The sequence below is a fragment of the Epinephelus lanceolatus genome, chromosome 24 (genome assembly GCF_041903045.1).
Source record: "Epinephelus lanceolatus isolate andai-2023 chromosome 24, ASM4190304v1, whole genome shotgun sequence".
NCBI classification, from domain to species: Eukaryota; Metazoa; Chordata; class Actinopteri; order Perciformes; family Serranidae; genus Epinephelus; species Epinephelus lanceolatus.
In genome coordinates, this window is record NC_135757.1 from 13,336,287 (window position 1) to 13,355,952 (window position 19,666).

General features: G+C 41.0%; 1 protein-coding gene across 1 annotated transcript in view; it reads left to right on the plus strand.

Annotated features, from left to right (window-relative positions):
• nid2a (nidogen 2a (osteonidogen)) overlaps nt 1-19,666 on the plus strand; it is a 43,051-nt gene that overhangs the window by 12,927 nt on the left and 10,458 nt on the right. Inside the window, exons 5-29 of the mRNA XM_033616026.2 lie at nt 273-412; nt 1,470-1,602; nt 1,708-2,040; nt 2,633-2,744; nt 5,183-5,222; nt 5,393-5,502; nt 5,629-5,762; nt 5,870-5,981; nt 6,367-6,567; nt 6,654-6,884; nt 11,997-12,143; nt 12,806-12,934; nt 14,626-14,751; nt 15,074-15,210; nt 15,303-15,408; nt 15,549-15,682; nt 15,804-15,909; nt 16,822-16,955; nt 17,063-17,168; nt 17,382-17,515; nt 17,633-17,738; nt 18,327-18,460; nt 18,564-18,669; nt 18,895-19,028; nt 19,110-19,215. Of these exons, the coding sequence (XP_033471917.2) occupies nt 273-412; nt 1,470-1,602; nt 1,708-2,040; nt 2,633-2,744; nt 5,183-5,222; nt 5,393-5,502; nt 5,629-5,762; nt 5,870-5,981; nt 6,367-6,567; nt 6,654-6,884; nt 11,997-12,143; nt 12,806-12,934; nt 14,626-14,751; nt 15,074-15,210; nt 15,303-15,408; nt 15,549-15,682; nt 15,804-15,909; nt 16,822-16,955; nt 17,063-17,168; nt 17,382-17,515; nt 17,633-17,738; nt 18,327-18,460; nt 18,564-18,669; nt 18,895-19,028; nt 19,110-19,215 (3,391 nt within the window). The remainder of the gene's footprint in view (nt 1-272; nt 413-1,469; nt 1,603-1,707; nt 2,041-2,632; nt 2,745-5,182; nt 5,223-5,392; nt 5,503-5,628; nt 5,763-5,869; nt 5,982-6,366; nt 6,568-6,653; nt 6,885-11,996; nt 12,144-12,805; nt 12,935-14,625; nt 14,752-15,073; nt 15,211-15,302; nt 15,409-15,548; nt 15,683-15,803; nt 15,910-16,821; nt 16,956-17,062; nt 17,169-17,381; nt 17,516-17,632; nt 17,739-18,326; nt 18,461-18,563; nt 18,670-18,894; nt 19,029-19,109; nt 19,216-19,666) is intronic.

A 19,666-nucleotide genomic window follows, 5' to 3' on the forward strand; every position in this document is an offset into this window, starting at 1 on the left:
TTGACATGTTTGTGTAGGAAAAAGCACAGATGATACAAATAACACTAATGAATGAGAGTGACAGTGAGCCAGCATGCATGATACCAGGCCCCTGAAATCAAAGCAGCTAAATGGAATTCAGCCATCATTAATTTCAGTTATTTACACATGTGCTTTTCCTGCAGTTACAAATCAAAATGTCTTCTGTGAAAAAGGCTTTTTCTCAGCTTGTTACTGTTCCATCTATTTATTTGTGGAAAATCTTGTACTTTCTTGTACTTTTCTGCTTCCAGGAGCCTTATAATGTTGAGCTAAACCTGTATGCTAGAGTTGGCTTCAGCAGAGGAGAAGTCACATACCTGATCTTCTCCCGGACTGAGGGACCTCACTACAGTGTCACCAGCGATGAGCAGAGTGTTAAAAACCTCTACCAGTAAGCAAAACATCTTGAATCTTTTTTAGTATAAAAAGAATACGGAAATCTATCTAAAAAATACTGTTGTTGCTTCAATAAAAGTTCAAATTTTACAACTAAGGTTAATATTGTGACACTGAAATCTGTATCTCTATAAACTTATTTATAAACTGTGGCTAGAGAAGAAAGCTAACATTACTTTCCACAAAGAGGGAAGCTACAGTAGCTAGTTAACCGTTAGCTGTTGTTGCTAACAAGCAACATGGCAAGAAAAACAAAAATATCTGAAAAATACTGTTTTTTGAAAGTTTAAGTTTAGTTTAGAAGATTGAATATTGTGACACTTAAATTTATGTTTCAACAAGTGTCTATAAAACACTGTAAACTGTGGCTAGAGAGGAAAGCTAACGTTGCATTCTATAAAGAAGAAAGCTACAGTAGCTAGCTAATTACTAACTGGCTAGCAGGCTAATTTAGCAAAGCAGCTGTTGTTTATTAACTGTTAATTGTTGTTGCTAAAACTGAAGTATCTAAAAAATACTGTTGTTGTGAAAGTAAAAGTTTAGTTTAGAAGATTGAGGTTAGTATTGTGACACTGGAATCTTTATCTCTATAAACATTTCTATAAAACTGTAAATTGTTGCCAGAGGAAAAAAGTTAATGTTGCACAGTAGCTGGCTAATTACTAACTGGCTAGCAGGCTAATTTAGCAAAGCAGCTGTTGTTCGTTAACTGTTAGCTGTTGTTGCTAACGAGCAACACACCTCTAATGCTAGCTTTAATATAATACATTGTTAAATAAATGTCTTTATAGTCAGAGTCAGCTAACAAAAGAGTTATGTAACAAGATTGCAATTTGATAACTAGCTAAAAAAAATACAGCTGTTAACATTAATTTTTATCTTTGAGCTAATAGCGTCCAATATGCTTTCCAGCGTGTGCTTTGCATCTGAAAATAATTCACATTCTGACATGTCATTGCAGGAAAAGCACAAGCACAATATAAACCGGTGAAGTTACTAATGCACTCAGACTGGACTGTGTGCTCACACTTTACTGGTTTCTTGTTCTCTAGGGTTGGTAATACAGGAATTCCTGGGGTTTGGCTTTTCCACACTGGAAACCGTTACTCTTTCGACAACATTGTTCCTGCATCCACTGGTGGGCTCCTTGTTACTCCACCAACTGGAGGATTTCACCTCTCCCTGGTAATTTTGCTTTTATTTTTATTCATTTTATGTACCATCAAGAGTTGTTTTTGTGAAAACACGTGCAGAAAAGTCCTTTGACTCCTCCGTGGTTTCTACTTTTAGGACACCACCACCCCTGAGTATGGTGAGTTTGAGGAATATACAGATGGCACTCTTGACCCTTATAACGAGGAGGAAGATGATGATTATCCTCTGACCGGCGGGAACCCTGCATTCCAGCCAGCTCCTGCTGGTGGTGACCACTCAGCACCAGATGCTCCCTCTTCACCTTCAGAGGATTCTGGTCATCAGGTGTCATATGGCAGCAAGGATGTACCACTGACCTCTGAACCCAGGTACAGTTCAGAGCCAGCAGAGAGGCAGTATGTTCCTCCTAATCATCCAGAAAGAGAATCAGAGGGAGGTGCTCGGCAGACTCAGGAACAGCAACCACAGGTAACACCAAAGCCTTCGTGCAGATGAAATGTATTAACATGTTGTGTGTATGTTACTGTAAACACCTAATTGTGTAAAGGAACATTTTAACACAAACGGGAATCAGGGTTTTATTGGCATTTTAGTGCTTTTTAAAATCAAAGAACACTTGAAATACAAGCATTTCAAAGCTTCTACATCACATTTGTGTTGCATGACAGGAATTCATAAAATGCTCATGTAGACAGCAGTGCTGTGTGGCAATCTGATTAAATTCTCTGAAAACATCACTTGTAGTGGATTTGAAAAATGAGGGATTTAAACTGGCAGTGCTGTCTTGAGTTTTGTAATAACGGTTTGAAATTGAAGTCGCTTTTTGTAAATTCTGTGGTTATAATGGAATGCTCTTTTGGAGACAGTATAGTGGCGTCAACGAAACACTGACACAACTGCACTCATTATACCCTATATACTGTACAGAATATGTAAAGAATGCATGGATCATAGCTCTCTGGTTTATAGCATCTGGAGAGAGTTAAAAAGTATTGGCTTGGCTCTCAAAGACAACAGGAATAATATATTTGAAGTTAAACATAGCCAATTCCCCCTGTAGGTTCCTCTGGAGGTGGTGGATGTCTACCCCCCTCACAGAAGTGTACCACCTCTTTCCCCTGGAGGTCACGTGGTCAGCGTGGATGAAGACGATGTTGATTTTGACACAGGAGGTAAGAGACAAGCTATGTGTCCATATAAATATCTGTGTATATATATATGCATATATTGTTGGCTTAACTTATGAAAGGATAGTCACTTTGAGAAACAGGAGGGTAGCATTACTTTGCCCTCAGCCACAGAGCTGCTCAGCAGCTGGCAGTACAATACTGCCGTTGTGCTGGGCAGCTCCCAGGTGTGTGTGTGTGTGTGTTCAACACTCCCTCCCCTGCAACTACTCCCACAGGCTTTTGCCGTAAATAAGAATGTGTTCTCAGTCAACTTGCCTGGTTATGTAAGGGTTGAAAAGCCTATCTTATTAGGGCGTTTTAACTCAGTTGGGAGTGATGAAATACAAATTTTCTCAGAAGAGGCAAAGAAATATCTGTCAACAGATTAAGCATTTTCCAGAAATGAATCACAGTATTTTAAGACCAAGGCCAATCCCTCGTCTAGTATTTAAGACAGCTCTCATATCTTGTCTAAAACAAGATGTTTTGTATCACATTAATCAATTATCCTTGATTGTTTTAAGGTTATCTAGATTTTAAGACTTCATACATGTGTCAAGTGCTGTCATGGGTTAGCTGTCTATGAAACTTAGACAGAGCATACATACATTGTGATATTGGTACGTGAGTTTCACTCCGTAGCATTGGCACATGTGTGTGTTTATATGTGTAAAAGCACATTCATTTGTCTCCTGCGTCTGTACAGTTCCTGTAAAAACAACTGGACATCCTGTGTTCATCTGTATGCGTGTGTATGTGTGTCTGTGTCTGTGTGTGTGTAATGCCCTGTAGGATGATAGAATGCTGCATTTTGATCCCAAATCAGCCATTTACTCAAAGAGAAACAGAGAGACACACAAAAAGAAATACTGGAGAGAGCAAAGCACTCATTTGGTAGTTATGCAAGTTGTATGTGGTGTTTTGAATCCAGTGCAAATTACTGCAAGCAGGATTGAGAAATCTTTGACACGTTTTTTAATCGTTACTGCACTGTTTTAGCTCTTGAGTTACACAAATGATGTAATTTTAGAGACATTTAAAGTCTTTCATCCCTTTTGAGACTTAACAGTTGTGTGAGTGTGTAAGTGGTCTGAGAAATATTGTCAGATATGTGGGTGAAAATGTAACTTTTTGTCTGCTCAGCAGTGGTGACTGCCACTTTTCATGCTGACTATCCACTTCTTTTTTTGTTTATTTTGAATAAATCAAGAACAGAGTTCATCACTTCCTGTTTGTCAGGGGATTTTTTCTCAGGAAGAAATGATCATCCCTGAGTGTTTGAGAACAGCACATGTATTAATACTTATATGAACTACATATACTGTACAATACATTATATATATTATTTTATCAATGTATCATGATTTTTATCCTTCTGAGGTTAGACTTGTGCCTTTCAGATGTCTTTTGGAGTTCATGAAACAACAGTGAATTTGTGTGCATGTGAGTGGATTAGTGGGTGTGGGAGGCAGCAACAGCTGTTTTTTCTCCAAGTAGTGCCTTGACATGTGTGTCTTTGAGAGTGTGTGTGTGCCTCTCCCTGTGTCTGGTCCACCGTCTTATTCTTTCTGTCCATCTGTACTTAAATGGAAATAACCTTTAATGTTCTGTCTCAATTTACACGTGCATGTCTGTATGATGTAAATACTGTAAACCAGGGGTGTCAAACTCATTTTAGTTCATGGGTAATATGTAATCTCAAGTGTGCCAGACCAGTAAAACCATTACACAATAACCTATAAATAACAATACTTCCATTTTTTCCTCTTTCTGTCAGTGTAAAGAAGAAGTACACCCTAAAAACAGATGAACAGCCTGAGATGTCTTAAGCATAAAATATGTGCAATTTCAACAATACGTCAGTTTTTCCACAATCAGTCACGACTCCCTGTCATTATGTGCATATTTCCATACATTTGCAGTCCTGTGTAGTAATATTAGCAACACCACACCAAACTTAAGTGAGGAAGCAAGTTAAGTTATCAGCTATACACACCATTTACAAATCTTGGTCTTCACAAGTGTATCAATATTAGATGTGCAAAGTCATCCAGTGGGCTGGATTGGACCCTGTGCCTGTCACAATAGTCTCATTTATGCTTAACATTTAGAGCCTTCTATTCGTTCTATGCTTTCCTTTCGTCCATATTACGCACATTTTCTGAAAGCCTATGGATATGGATGAAATAGAGCAGTACCACTAGAAATCATGGAGGCAATGTAGCGTAGTTCAAGCAAGATATGACCGTAGGAGACAATGCAGAAAGAGTGCAAAGAAAGATTAATAATACAGGTTGATGTGAAGATTGCAAATGATGGTAATGGTCTGCATATACACTTTTCTCCTCCTAGAATCTTGGATACAAGACAGAATAGTATAATATATTTATTGTTTTGTGTCTGTCATTCATAATCATTATTATTTTCTCTCTGTCTCTTAGTGATTCATTACACTACAGAGAATAAGGAAACATGTGCCAGGTATGTGAAGACTAGATAGTGTGATATTTACCTGTTGCTGCTGGTGTAAGAAATATGTATTCTAACTATTTGTAGTGGTTGATTGTTTGAATTAGTGACTGTATAATGGAGTCCAAATTTTCATCAACAGCATTAAACATGTCTTCCTTTGCTCTCTCTTCTCATTTTAGATTCCAACAGCAGTGCTCCCAGAATGCATTTTGCTCCGACTACGCCACAGGCTTCTGCTGTCACTGCCGGCCTGGCTTCTATGGAAATGGACGCCACTGTCTCCCTGAGGGTTAGAGCACTGTCATTAACTCACCCAGAGACATTAACTTTATTGCGTTTTTAAAATGTAGTAGCATTATTATTTCTCTGAATGTTAAAGTTGTTTTTCGTTGTAATCCCTGTGCTGCCCCTCCAGGTGCTCCACAGCGTGTTAGTGGTAAGGTGAGCGGAACAGTGACTGTGGGTTCGACTCCAGTGGAGCTGAACAACATTGATCTTCATGCCTACATCGTGGTGGGAGATGGGAGAGCATACACTGCCATCAGTGAGGTAGGAGTTTGCTTTAAAAACTTGGTATGAATTCTCTTCTCTTCATCCACATTTAATTTTTCTGGTTTGTCTGATTTCTCTTTGTAATCTCTGTGCCGATTGGTTAGGTACCCGAGCCAGTGGGCTGGGCTCTGATGCCACTTGCACCAATAGGAGAGCTGTTTGGATGGCTGTTCGCTCTGGAGCTGCCTAATAGCCAAGCAGGATTCAAAATCACAGGTAAACTGTGTGTGTGTATGTGTTTGGTTAAGTGTGTTGCCTTGTACATTTTGAGTCTTGAGCACATCTGTAGAGAGGTGAGGGAACTCCTCTACAGTGTGTGTGTGTGTGTTGTCGGTCTCCCAGCCAGCTGTATTGTCTCCAGGGATGTGATGTGATATCAGGCTTCCACCTCCCCTCTCTAATAGGAAGCAGCTGCATGTGTGTGTGTGTGTGTGTGTTTGAATGAGCTTGCATGTGTGTTCTGTACAGATTTAACCATTGCAGACATTCCGCTTTTTATATGCAACTGCCGCACTGTTGATGTGTGTGCAGTAAGAAATTAAATAATCTATAAATAGGCAAACAGGAAGAGAACTGATCGATCGAATAATTTTATCACCAGGTGCGGAGTTCACTCGGCGTGCAGAGGTGATCTTCTACCCCGGAAACCAGCGCCTGTCAATCATCCAGACGGGCCGTGGCCTTGATGACCACAACCACCTCACTGTGGATACTGTAATCAATGGCAACGTGCCCTTCCTGCCCCCTGCGGCTGAAGTTACCATGGAACCCTTCAAGGAGACCTACCAGTACTACCCATCTGGTAACCATAACAACCAGAAGAGACAGCTTGTGTGTTACATGTGATGCCTCCGTTTCCCTAACTCCTTTCATTTTGTCTTTCCCCAGTGGCCACCTCCACTTCTGTCAGGGAGTTTTCAGTTGTTTCGGCAGAGCGAGGCTCAGAGTCCTTCTCCTTCCAGCTGAAGCAGAACATCACCTACCGAGACTGTCGACATGACAACCGTGCCGCTGTCCAGGAAACGCTGCAGATCACCATGGAGAGGGTGTTTGTGATGTACGTCAAGGAGGAGCGGATCCTGAGATATGCTATCACCAACAAGATCAGCCCAGTTGGAGGTGAGTCAAACTGGGATTAGACAGAATTTGGTTTAATGAAATACTTAATTACACACAAGTATCCTCCTCTTTGTCTTCTTCTTAATATTAAAGGCAAATACGTATAATGACAACATTATTATAAGTAGAATCAAAGATAAGTCTTTTAGGTTTAGTCTTGAAAAGATATGCAACTGTTTCAGAGGCTTTCAAGGAGTGTACAACTGGGTTGAAAGAAATTAGATTAAACTTAACCTTATTGTTTTGTTCCACAACTTGACTGATTTGCTCGGTGTGAACACAATCATCATTACAAACTACCTCGCCTTCCAGACCTCCTAACGTTACACAAAGAGCACAATGAAAGCGTACAAGAGTCTAGTGGACTATAACTTTAAAGTGTGCAGTTGGGTCCATGACTAAAACAACTGCCTTCTTTTTTGTGTCCAGATGAGTGAATGTGTTTGAGTATAACTGTCTTTTGTATTTAATCTCTGTACATGGATGCACCCCTGTCTGGCTAACTAACTTTACTAGGTAATGTTAGCTAACTTATATTCTCAGAGGTCTGGTGAAATGCTGTTAAAAATTTGTGTCATGGCTAAAAACATGGAGAAGCTGTCACAGCACATTGCAATTTCATCCCACCTGAGGCATGTTAAACACAATGCTTTAACGTTTATGTTTGACATTAGAAGATGAAGGTTTTTGATCCACATTTGCTGCTATTTTCTATTTGTGGGACTTAAAGTGGCTTTGCCTCCAGTTGCATGCCCTCCATCTGGACAATGCACAGATGTATGACATCAGATGCAAAGAAGCTATTAGTTCCTGAGTGACAATTTGTTTTTCAGCCAGCTGTCATTAAAACATTCACAAGAGGCAGTAATGCACCAAACACAAATATACATTGTGAATGAAAACAGTGTAATCTTGTATGAAGATTACATGGGTTCAGGGAGTAACATCCATCACATGGACAGCAGCTACCTGATGATGTCTCGCCAACTTTGGCCAATTTATGTTGAGAGCCAAGTACCTGATTTCATTCCAGACAATCCCTGTCAATCTGTTAGTGGGCGAACACACTGAAGGCGTTGAAACGTGAGGTTTTCTGTTCCAGGGCCACAACGAGCAACCAGGCCACCTAGTAATTGTTGCAATGCTGCCACAGAAACCTCAGCCAAACCACGGCGCAGAGTTGGACAGAGCTTAGCTTTAAACACACACGCTGCAAGCTGAGGGATAATTATACACTGGAACCATAGAGAACAATGTTGAAATGTCCGTATTACCTATGCTGTTCTGGGTTCATTGTCTACTTAAGGCTGCAGTAACACTACACCACTCTTAGGGATCATTGTAACCGCGATTTGCGTCACAGCTGACTTTGGATATTTGACTAATTTGGTTTGTTCATTATGAGTGGCATTTATGGCTTAAATCTGGACAAGTGTAGAGTGAGCTGGTTGAGCAGTGAAAACTGAATGGAGGACAGCAGTATTCAGTGAGATTTTAGAATGAAGAGAAATGAATAAATATGAGAGTGTGTAGAGAAAAATGTGCACCTTATTGTTGAGTTTGGTTTCTCAAAGTTGACCAACATCAGCCAGAGAAACAGAGGTTTCCTAAAGATCCCAGTCAATGGGAAGTTGAGCACAGACAGAAGCACACATTCTTCTTCTTAATTATGTTTGATTACCCCTCTGTCTTTTCTTCCTTTGCTCCATTCATCTTCTCTTGCATCATCTGCACCCTCCCTTTCTCCAGATACCAACAGATAAACAGAGACCGATACAAATATGGAAGTGTGTATAGAAATACTGCATGAACATGTGTCATGTTCTTTTTCTGTCAACACACAGCGGTCAGTCTTTCTTTACCCACTCTATCTGATGAAAACCAGATAGAGACAGTGACACGAGACCCCAAAAGATGGACAGGAAACTAAAGAGGATGAGAGGCAGAGAGAGACTGGATTTTGTTCCCCCAGTTTTTGAATCCAGACCAAGTTTCTGTCATTTAAACGTCAACACGTTGATTAAAAAGGTTATGATGACACATCTCGCACATGCACATGCACACGCACTGATACACCCAGAGCACAGCTGGAAGAGCTTTCGGGGATCAGGGGGTTTTGTAAACATGAGTTAAGTGGAGTGTGTGTGTGTGTGTATGCGCGTGTGTGTGTGTCTGTGTGAGAGTGAGAGAGAGAGAGAGAGAGAGAGAGAGAGAGAGAGAGAGAGAGAGAAAGAGAGAGCATGTGTGTGTTCAGTGGTCTTACACTTTCTGGGAAATAATATCCTGGCCAATGACAGATTTTCTATCGGGGGGGTTGCCGGGCAGAATAGCTGCCCACTGATGTCATGAGAATCAGAGATTGCAGAAGAACTAAAGGCACTGAACTGATAAAGACACAAAGAGCAAGATACAAAGAGTGAGAAACCAGCAGAAACAGACAGAGAGAACAAATAACCTGACTTGAGTATGTGTTATCAATATCTTACTAGCTGTCATACCATATAATCCGAGGTTCTAATGAATCTCAAAATTATTTTTTCTTTTGTCTTTATTTTTAATTAAGACAATTAAGGCAGCTACACAAAAAGTACAATATTATTTGTTGTAAATAGGTTACAGTGTAATTTTATTGTTGCAGTCTACCTTATAAACTAAAAGCTGTGCAGTGTAATGCCAAATATATAGGCTAATAAAGTCGGCCAAAAAACAGTAAAAGGTCTTCCGATGTAAGTACTTCCCAATTTAATATTATTTAGTAATAGTATAGTGTGTGTGTAACCTATATGCTATATAAAAATGTATATCTTTTAGTTCGGTCACAGAACAGCCTACACATGAGATTTATGTCATGTTATCTGCTGGTACAGATGAGCAGAGGCATTTTATCAACTTCCGCAAGAAATATGACAGCAGCGATCACCGTGTATATGACTGGCTGGAGCTGTCGCTTGAAACTTTCCCTGGCAACCAGTGGAACAGACTTGAAGCCCTTGTGTCAGCAGCTTGCAGTCTCTGTCCTAGCAGACTTTACATGATGACAGTGAACATGTCACAGTATGTGCGACTGAAGTCTGCGAGGGAATTTGTGAGAGGCAGATTTGAATAAGAGTAGTCAAGATTAAAGCAGCAGAGGCCGTGTGGTTCATAGTGCGAGGCCTGAGAAGTACTGAAGGCTCATTAAGATGCTACTTTCGTCACTTTAAACACCAGTCTCTTAAATTTCAGGTCATTTCGATGTGTCAGTAAGAGTCAGTGATGATAGATGGCGTTGCTTAAAGGGTGATTCCACTGGATTAAAAGAGAAGGCAGTGCACCTTGGCCAGCCTGATACAGCTATAGCTACGCCCCTGTAAAAGCTGCCTGTGTGTGTGTGTGTGTGTGTGTGTGTGTGTGTGTGTGTGTGTGTGCGCGTGTGTGTGTGTGGAGGAGTTTTGTAAGAAGCAAAGAAGCAACAGGTGGGAAACTGCAGTCATTGCTTTGATGGTGTGTAGTGCATGCGTGTGTGTGTGTATGTGTGTGCGTGTGTTTGTGTTCTCCACCCCTCTCTCCCGCTCGCCTTCTCTCTCTCTTTCTCTCTAATTATCCCTCAGTCTTTTCTCCCATCCATGTGTATCTCGCCCTCTCATCTCCCCTTCTTCCCGGCCACATTCAGGACTTTGAAGAGTCTCTCTCTCTCTTTGATAACGAGCCAAAACTGGCCTAAGGAGATGGAAGCAAGCTGTGTCTGTGTGTTTAATTTTGTTTAGGTGTGTGTGTGTGTGTGTGTGTGTGTGTTGTTTACAGTGGATGATGCCCCTGATGGTAAAGAAAAAATCCGCCCTAAAACACTTAAACATCATTAAAACCAGATATTAGTCATGAGAGTTTTTTAAATTTTCTTTTTGGTGGTTTGCTTTTCTTATTCTTGTGGAAAACTGCGCATATGTAGACACAAAGATCAGCTGGACTCCAAACCTCTAATGACAATGGCATCCTTAAAATTCAGCCGAACTATATACAGACACCAAAAACGCTTAGTTTAAACTTAATACAAATGCCATATTTGGAATTATATTTAGATGATGCAGCAACATGGTTGTTAAATGAAAACCGCACTACCGTACGGTATTTAGGGGAGATATTTAGACAATGTGAAAACAGTCATCCATCACCAGTGCTGTATTTCTTTTATCTGACCACAAATGCAACAACAGAATTTTCTTTGAAAGTCAAAACACTTTATTTTTCATTACTTTTGACATTTTTAGAGCTTTATTTTAGTCATGGGACACTGAATCCACAGCCAGTCTAGACGAATGATCAGATAAATATTTTCACTATAGCTCGAAACCAGTTATAATTAACAACAGTTTATTTCAGTGGTTCAGTGGATCAGATTAAGTTGGTAGAGAAAGGCACGAGCTGAATCACCACCAGGATTTGTGGCTTGATTCCCACTGTGCCACCCAGCCTGATGAGTGCTCTCTGGAGCATTTTGATTTTGTAGCACTGCTTCACATAATCCCAAGCATATTTATAAGTCCTCCACATTCTTTTCTAATGATCTCCCACAGTTTTCTTTACTCTGCTGTTTTCTTCCTCATTTTCCAGATATTAGTCTGAGGGTTGCAGTTTAAATTGTGTCTGAGCGGAGCTTTGGTATGAGGAAACCCTGAACACACATCCGCTCACTCATCCCCCTGTCTGTGTGTGTCTTTCTCATGTGTACGTGTGTCTAACATTGTCCATATGTTGAATATTGAGAACATGAAGGGAGTCACTTCCTAAGAAGAAAGCATCCTATGGGAATTGGTGTGGAGTGATTTCACATGTGTGTTTGGTTAGGCCGGGATCATTGCTGTGATCATTCGACTTTGACTGTCGGATAATCCAGATCTCAATTTATCTCAATTCAGGACATTTGGAGTGTTGAGGAGTTGGTGCAGTCGTGCAATAGATGTTTCTTGTCATGTGTCTCTGGATGCACAAATAATAATATAAGATTTGTTACTGTTTGTCTCTTAAGGTTTATTTAGGACTGTTCTATACTAGCAGCTTCAGTATCAGCACTAACACACTCGCTTTCTCTTTTATCCCTCATGTTATTTAATCTGTCTCTCCTCCTTTCTGTAGCTGAGGGAACAGGACCGGAGCTGGTCAACCCCTGCTACGCTGGAAACCACGACTGTGACACCACGGCCCAGTGTATCCCACTGGAGGGCCAGGCCTTCCAGTGCCAGTGTGCTACTGGTTACAGAGGGGATGGACGCAACTGTTACGGTATCTATCAGTCAGCACTTTAAACGGGCATGCATGTGCACGTACAGCGTGCCGTTGAAGAATACTGACAATGCTTTATGGTGCTTCCCTCCAGTTTGCCTTGTCTAATGGTGTCTTCCTCCCTCACACATGTACACATACAAACACTTACAAGACAGTTCAAGGCTGCGTGTCTGTGTTTCATCAACATCTCTCCATCTAGTGCAGAGGGGTCAAGTACAGGCTGAATGGAAGGAATAATCTGCTTCTCTTCTCTTCTCTTCTCTTCTCTTCTCTTCTCTTCTCTTCTCCAGTTTAATTCTGTAGTTAACGGGGACTTCCATGGCTTTAAGGTGGTGCATGTCCTGTCATTAGCCCAGCAGCAGGTCTTTCCCTCCTGCTGACAGCACTAGGAAAGCCCCAGGCTCGGTCTTAGTTCCCATGATTGGGCCTCAGTGTATCTCTCTGGTCACATATTCTGTGCAGTCCAGAATCCAGGTGTGGGGGCACATGTTATAGCAACACAAACAAGCAGGCAGGCGATGTATATGCACTAAAAGCACCAGTAATGAATCTTAATTACAGCGTTTACACTCACATGTTGTTAGATTGAGATTCCTGGATTGCAGTCATATGAGTTTGGAGAAAAACTATCTCACTTTCTCTCTTCTTCTCTCACACAGACATAGATGAGTGTGCTGAGGGCCTGAGTTCATGTGGTGCTCATGCTGAGTGCATGAATCTGCCCGGTAGCCACCGCTGCCAGTGCCAGAGCGGCTATGAGTTTGGCTTTGATGGACGTACCTGTGTTGGTGAGTTGCAATGAAATGCACTGAAGGTCCAGTGTGTGGGATTCCGGGGGCATCTATGGGCACAAATCAGAATTCATAAGCAATAAAACACACCCTTTGCACTCATTGTTTTTGCCTCTTGGTCTCATATGACCAGTATCTTACAGTAACTAGCAAATGTTAGCTAACTTTAGATGCTTTGTTTTTGCTACTGTAACATTACATTCTAGTATCCACTATCCACTATCCACTATTTATCCACCCAGATGTTTAGATATTTCACTGGAAATATGAATTTGTTTGCCTGATAATGGTATGAACTGGGAAGTCAGGGGATCAACAGTGTTATGACAATATATCCTAAGGGGAACATGAATGTCTGTACCAAATTTCATGGCAATCAATTTAAATCTGAGATATTTCACCTAAAAAATGTCAACCTAATAGTGATGCCAGAGTAAAAATCAGGGGATCACAAATATTAATAGGATTCATTCTCTGGAGTCTGCACCAGATGTTGTGGTAATCCGTCCAAAAGTTATCATATTTCAGTCTGGAAGTAGTGAACCAACCAACTAACAGACTTGATTTTGCTTTCCCTGGGGCCCTGCAGCTAGTGTGGCTAAAAATTAACCTAGAAAATATGTATACTAGCCTGATACTTTGATGTAATCACAGGTGCTATAGTAATTCCCAGTAAGGCAACTGCTCAGTAATACTTTGAAGCACCCAGACTCCCACTCCACCTTTATGTGTTTTGTGTCTGTTAAAATTGTTTTAACACGTTTAAACACCTGTTAATTATTCTTTAAAGCTCAAAAACTATATCAACGGAGATATCGGCTGAAGCCATTAAACATAAAGGCTTGACTTTACAAACACGTCACTTAGAACCACGAACATCCAGCTGTTTTCTGTTGAATGAAGCAGTGTCAGCCTGTCTTCCTGCATACACTGTAATCATGATGTATGTGACGTTCTTCACGTGCAAATAAATATGAATCCTCTGTAAGCCTATACTTTATCACAATGGCAACTGTGTCATTCTCCCATCTTCATCATTGTCTGTTACAATTGTTGGTCACATAAGAGATTTTTTGGAGCATGTAGTACTGCATGTTCCGAAAGGAGCTGAATATTTGGAAGAGATCCACATATTTGTCCGAGTGCAGCCATAACATTTCCTCCACAACAGTAACGCACAGCTGCAAAAGCTAGGAAACAGCGAGAGGGGAGGATGGGTGACAAATGTGAGAACAAGAGTGGGAATGAGAGGACTAATGTGAGAAGGAGAAGGAGAGGGTGAGATTAGACAGGAGAGGGGGTGAAAGTGAAAGACAAATGGAGCAATGACACAATGTGTGTTTTGCTTTGGAATGTGTGGAGGAGAGAGGTCCTGCCGGTGTGTGTCCTCCTTTCACCTGTCAGTGTGAACTTTTGATGAACTTCTTTCAAACCCTCCCTACCTCCCTGCTCGACAGATACTTTACATGACGCCGTAAAATGATCCAAAACTACAAACTAAGTTCTGATAAGATAAACTGAAATGAATTATTTTCTAGCCAGCAGCCCATAATATATATCACTGTAAATTTGCGGAGTTAGTGGGATTTATATTTATTCCCAAATTCCAATTTGATGAGTGTATGATTGATGATGTGTTTCTACATTTGTGGTTGTTGATTTTTTTCTCGCTCTCTCTGTTTTTTTAGATGTAGATGAATGCAGCACCTCTCCATGTCACATCGACGCCAGATGTATCAATGGACTGGGCTCCTTCCAGTGTCAGTGCCAGCCCGGCTTTTATGGTGATGGTTTCTTCTGCTCCCAACAGCAAGGTTAGTAAGAATGACACTGAAATTAAATTAATCACTTTTAGAATTGTTTTTTGTGTCATTTTTTTGTGGAAAAAAGTTAATTCTTTGATTCCAGCTTCTTAAATGTGAATATTTATGTTAGCTCACTGAGTATCTTTGGGCTGTGGACAAAACAAGACATTTGAGGATCTATGCTTTGGGGTAACAGTATGCAATGTGGAAATAACTGACAGCTATGCTGTGTTGATAACAATACACACCCAAAATAAATGAACTACAAAGTTATGGGAGGAAAGAAAAACACAATAATAAAATGTATATATGTCGTAATATTTGTCTACAGGACAGACAGGTCGCCCAAAGAGCCAGTGTGAGCAGCACAGAGACAGCCTGCAGAGTGGAGCGGAACACGGTGGTCGACCGATTGTTGGAGCCTTCATCCCTCAGTGCGACTCTGATGGACGGTACCGACCCCTGCAGGTGGGTACAGGTGGCTCTGACTGACTGTAACGTGTATGGCTGACTGATGACTTAAGTTAAGTGACATACTGATATGGAATAATTAATTACAGTGTCACGGCTCCACTGGACACTGTTGGTGTGTGGATGAAAGGGGGCAGGAGAGAGCAGGAACCAGGACACCACCTGGTACAGCACCCACAGACTGTGACAAACCAGGTGAGATAAACGCCCACTGATGAAAACACACTCAAAGTCATTGTTGTAAACTCTTTTCTTAGAAGCTGGGTCTTCAAGAGAATAACTAGATTAGTTTATCAATTAATTTCCTTCTATTTTGTTCATGTTTATCTCCCCAGATGAACCAGAGCGTCCTAAAACACACTGTGAGCACCACAGAGACAGTGTACAGACCACCAGTCCAGAGGGATATCCTTTACTTGGAGCATATGTACCTCAGTGTGACTCTAACGGACAGTACACACCTTTGCAGGTTTGTCACAGACTAACAGTTTGAAAGGACTTTTTATCACCTTCAACTGAAAGACTTAATTAAATACTATTAAAATACAGTGTGAAGTTACTGATGTTAATGCTGATATTATTGACTGCAGTGTCATGGCTCCACTGGACATTGTTGGTGTGTGGACAATAATGGACAGGAGAGAGCTGGATCAAGGACACCACCTGGTACAACACCCACAGACTGTAGCAAACCAGGTGAGGAACATTCCTCAAGATCCATCCCAATATATAAATGTTCTCTGAGTGGGTTCTTTGCAAAACAACTTGGTCTGATTAATCTACAAAATCACTTAGTTTTTCACTTCTGTAAAGTTAGGGAAATTGTGAGAGACAGAAAAATGATCAAAATCGAAGCAGCAGAGACATCCTGACTTCAGTCGCTAGTATAGGTCAAGCTCCAGAAACACAGGGACCTACATTTCCCCTAATGCAACTGGGTGGCATCTTTAAGTACTCCCTCCATGCCTGGTAAACACCCATGTCCTTTAAACTCCACACCTCCAGTTTGTAATGTAGAATATCTGTTTAGAAATGTGTAACACAGCTGTACAGTTGTCGGACCTTGTCTGGAGCTGGCCAATGCTATGCTGTGATTTGCTAGTCTATGTTAGATGATGGGACTTCATAAAGGGTCAATTGAAATCCAGTGAGGCAAAAAATAATGTGGACTCACCGCACTAAGAATGTACTTTTCACACATTAGTTTCTGATCTAAATTTTTATCCAGTGTTATATATCTGTCCAAATCACAAAAAATGTGCACATATGCAGACGACACCATCCTGGTGTGACTCATCACCAGCAAGAAGGAGAGAAGATGAAACTTCACTTTAAAAGAGACATCACTTTGCACTTTTTAAATGCTAAAAATTTAACAAACAAATTGTCTTGAAGCTTATGTTGAATAGGAAATGATGGGGTCAAAAGATGCATGAGATGTATATGCTAATGTATGTACAAGTGTTAATGCTAATGAGCTTACCAGCATGACAGAGACATCACATAATCCATTTTCTGGGAGACAGCATTCGTACCTTATTACACATTTGTTCAACAGCAGATTCTTGTAATTTTCATTATTATTTAAGTCCCTCTTTCTTATTATAGATGAACCAGAGCGTCCTAAAACTCACTGTGAGCACCACAGAGACAGTGTACAGACCACCAGTCCAGAGGGATATCCTATACTTGGAGCCTATGTACCTCAGTGTGATGATGATGGACAGTACAGATCGTTACAAGTTAGTGTTTGCAATTTGTCTATTCCATGAAAGAGTCAGTAAAGTTGCTGTAATTTTGAAGCTGAAAATACATCAATTCATTTTGGTTACTGCTATTGTTATTTCAGTGTCATGGCTCCACTGGACACTGTTGGTGTGTGGATGAAAGAGGACAGGAGAGAGCAGGAACCAGGACACCATCTGGTACACGACCGAAAGACTGTGACAAACCAGGTGAGATCTCTTAGAAGAGCTTGCAGGCTGGTAGCCTGTGCACACTGCACGTAGACTAATGGCTGCTGTTTTGCCCGTGCAAACCAAATTTAGCAAATTAAATCTAATTTTGAGGAAACTCCCAGCACAGTTATTTTTTCCACCTTCACAAAGTCATTTGTGTTATCTGTTAAAGATTTCTTGTGTAAACAGTTGTTATGTTTTGCTCCCCAGATGAACCGGAGCGTCCTAAAACTCACTGTGAGCACCACAGAGACAGTGTACAAACCACCAGTTCAGAGGGATATCCTTTAGTTGGAGCCTATGTGCCTCAGTGTGATGCAGAAGGACAGTACACACCACTGCAGGTCAGCATCTAATAAGTGATTGGCTAATTGATAGGCAGATAAACTGATACTGTGTTTGAATTTTTTTCTTGATATATAAATCTGACTGCATGTGTTAAATCAAGTATATATTTTCAGTGTCATGGCTCCACTGGACATTGCTGGTGTGTAGACAGTAGGGGACAGGAAAGAGCAGGAACCAGGACATCACCTGGTGCACCACCAACAGACTGTGATAAACCAGGTAAGAAAGAACCACAGACAGATCTCTCCCTCTATTCAGCTTCCCAGGAGTCTTTCAAACTGTTTTATTATCTGCAGTAACAGTACCAGTGTCAGCAGGTGTACTATGTCATGGCTCTCCAGGGCTTTGTAGCTAAACATTGACCTGTGAACCCCGTAATTCCTCAACTCTATGACAAGTCGAACTGACAGCACGTTTACATAAGTGTATGTCTAACCTTGTAAGTGGTGCACGGTTGAGGTTATTGGGTCACAGCCTTGGAATGCCTGGAAAAACAGGTGATATCACTGCAAGACTGTGTGTGTGGTGGGAAATTAAACGTACATGACATCTAAGTAAAACAGTTACATGAAGTAAAAAAATACTTTCAACTTGCAACCGCATCTTGTCATTTTTTCTTTTATAAACCCAAAGTTGACACAGGTATATATCAGCAGTGAAAAAGTACAAGAACAAATTGTTGTCTTGTGTTACTTGGTGAATTTGAATGCTTACCAATCCATTTTGAAATGATAGGAAGGTTTTCCTATTATGCATGCTGTAAAAAATATGCATATGATCCTGTTACTGTCGTCTCCATCTCCCCAGATGAACCAGAGCGTCCTAAAACTCACTGTGAGCACCACAGAGACAGTGTACAGACCACCAGTCCAGAGGGATATCCTATAGTTGGAGCCTATGTCCCTCAGTGTGATGATGACGGACAGTACACACCACTGCAGGTAAACATCTGGTGACACATCAGTAGTTAAATTTATGAATTTCATGCGACTTTGGGTAATATGAAGAAATGTAACCATCATTTTAATATCAATTTTGCTCCAGTGTCACGGCTCCACTGGACATTGTTGGTGTGTAGACAGGAGGGGACAGGAGAGAGCAGGAACCAGGACATCCCCTGGTACACGACCCAAAGACTGTGACAAACCAGGTAAGGGAATGGTCTATTCTCTCTCTGTCATTTATGCTACAACATAACATACACTGAAGAATGATTTCAGGGAGAAGTATTTGCATACTGGAATTAATGCTCCCTTGTGAAATATGTTTTAATGGTTACATGTCAGCTACTAGCTTTGAGGAATATCAGTCTTAAGGTTTGTACCCAGGTGTGCGTTGTTATTTACTATTATAATATTAAATCTGAAATCCTCAGATGTACCAGAGCGTCCCAAAACCTTCTGTGAGCAGCACAGAGACAGTGTTCAGACAACCAATCCTGAGGGATATCCTATACCGGGAGTGTTTGTCCCTCAATGTGATTCAAATGGACAATACACCGCTCAACAGGTACAATCTGGTTTTAATGTGTAGAGACATGCTGCCTCTGACTGTACCCTGTCATATGATTACTATTATTGTGTATTTCAGTGTCATGGTTCCACTGGACATTGTTGGTGTGTGGATATTAGAGGACAGGAGAGAGCAGGAACCAGGACTCCGCCTGGTGAACCAACTGTAGACTGTGACAAACCAGGTGAGACTGCTGTTTCATAGACATGTTTAATGTTTAATGTAATGTTTGTGCTTAATGTGAAGCTGGAATGAAGGGGATGATGATAATCTATGGCAGGTCAAGTCAAACACTGTGTCACATTCAAAATGAGCTTTAGGGACTAATGAGAATACTTTAGGATCCCAGTCTGAAGGGATTCTCAGTAGTCCATGCAGGATATGAGTAGATCCTGCAGTAGCAGAAAGATTTTGGGTTGCCCCAACAGAGCTGAAGTATCTAGTGTGGAGTGGAATAGTAGTGGGCTCAGTAGTGAACCATGTGGTACCCCAGTGCAGAAGACGTGGTAAAAACAGACATTCCATGCACAGCTCTCAGTAAATGCAGCCAGGCAGCCAGGACACAGTCAGTCCTAAACCTCTTAAAAGTCTTTAAAAGTGGAAAGCTTGTAAAAGGTAAAAGAGGTCAGGGACTG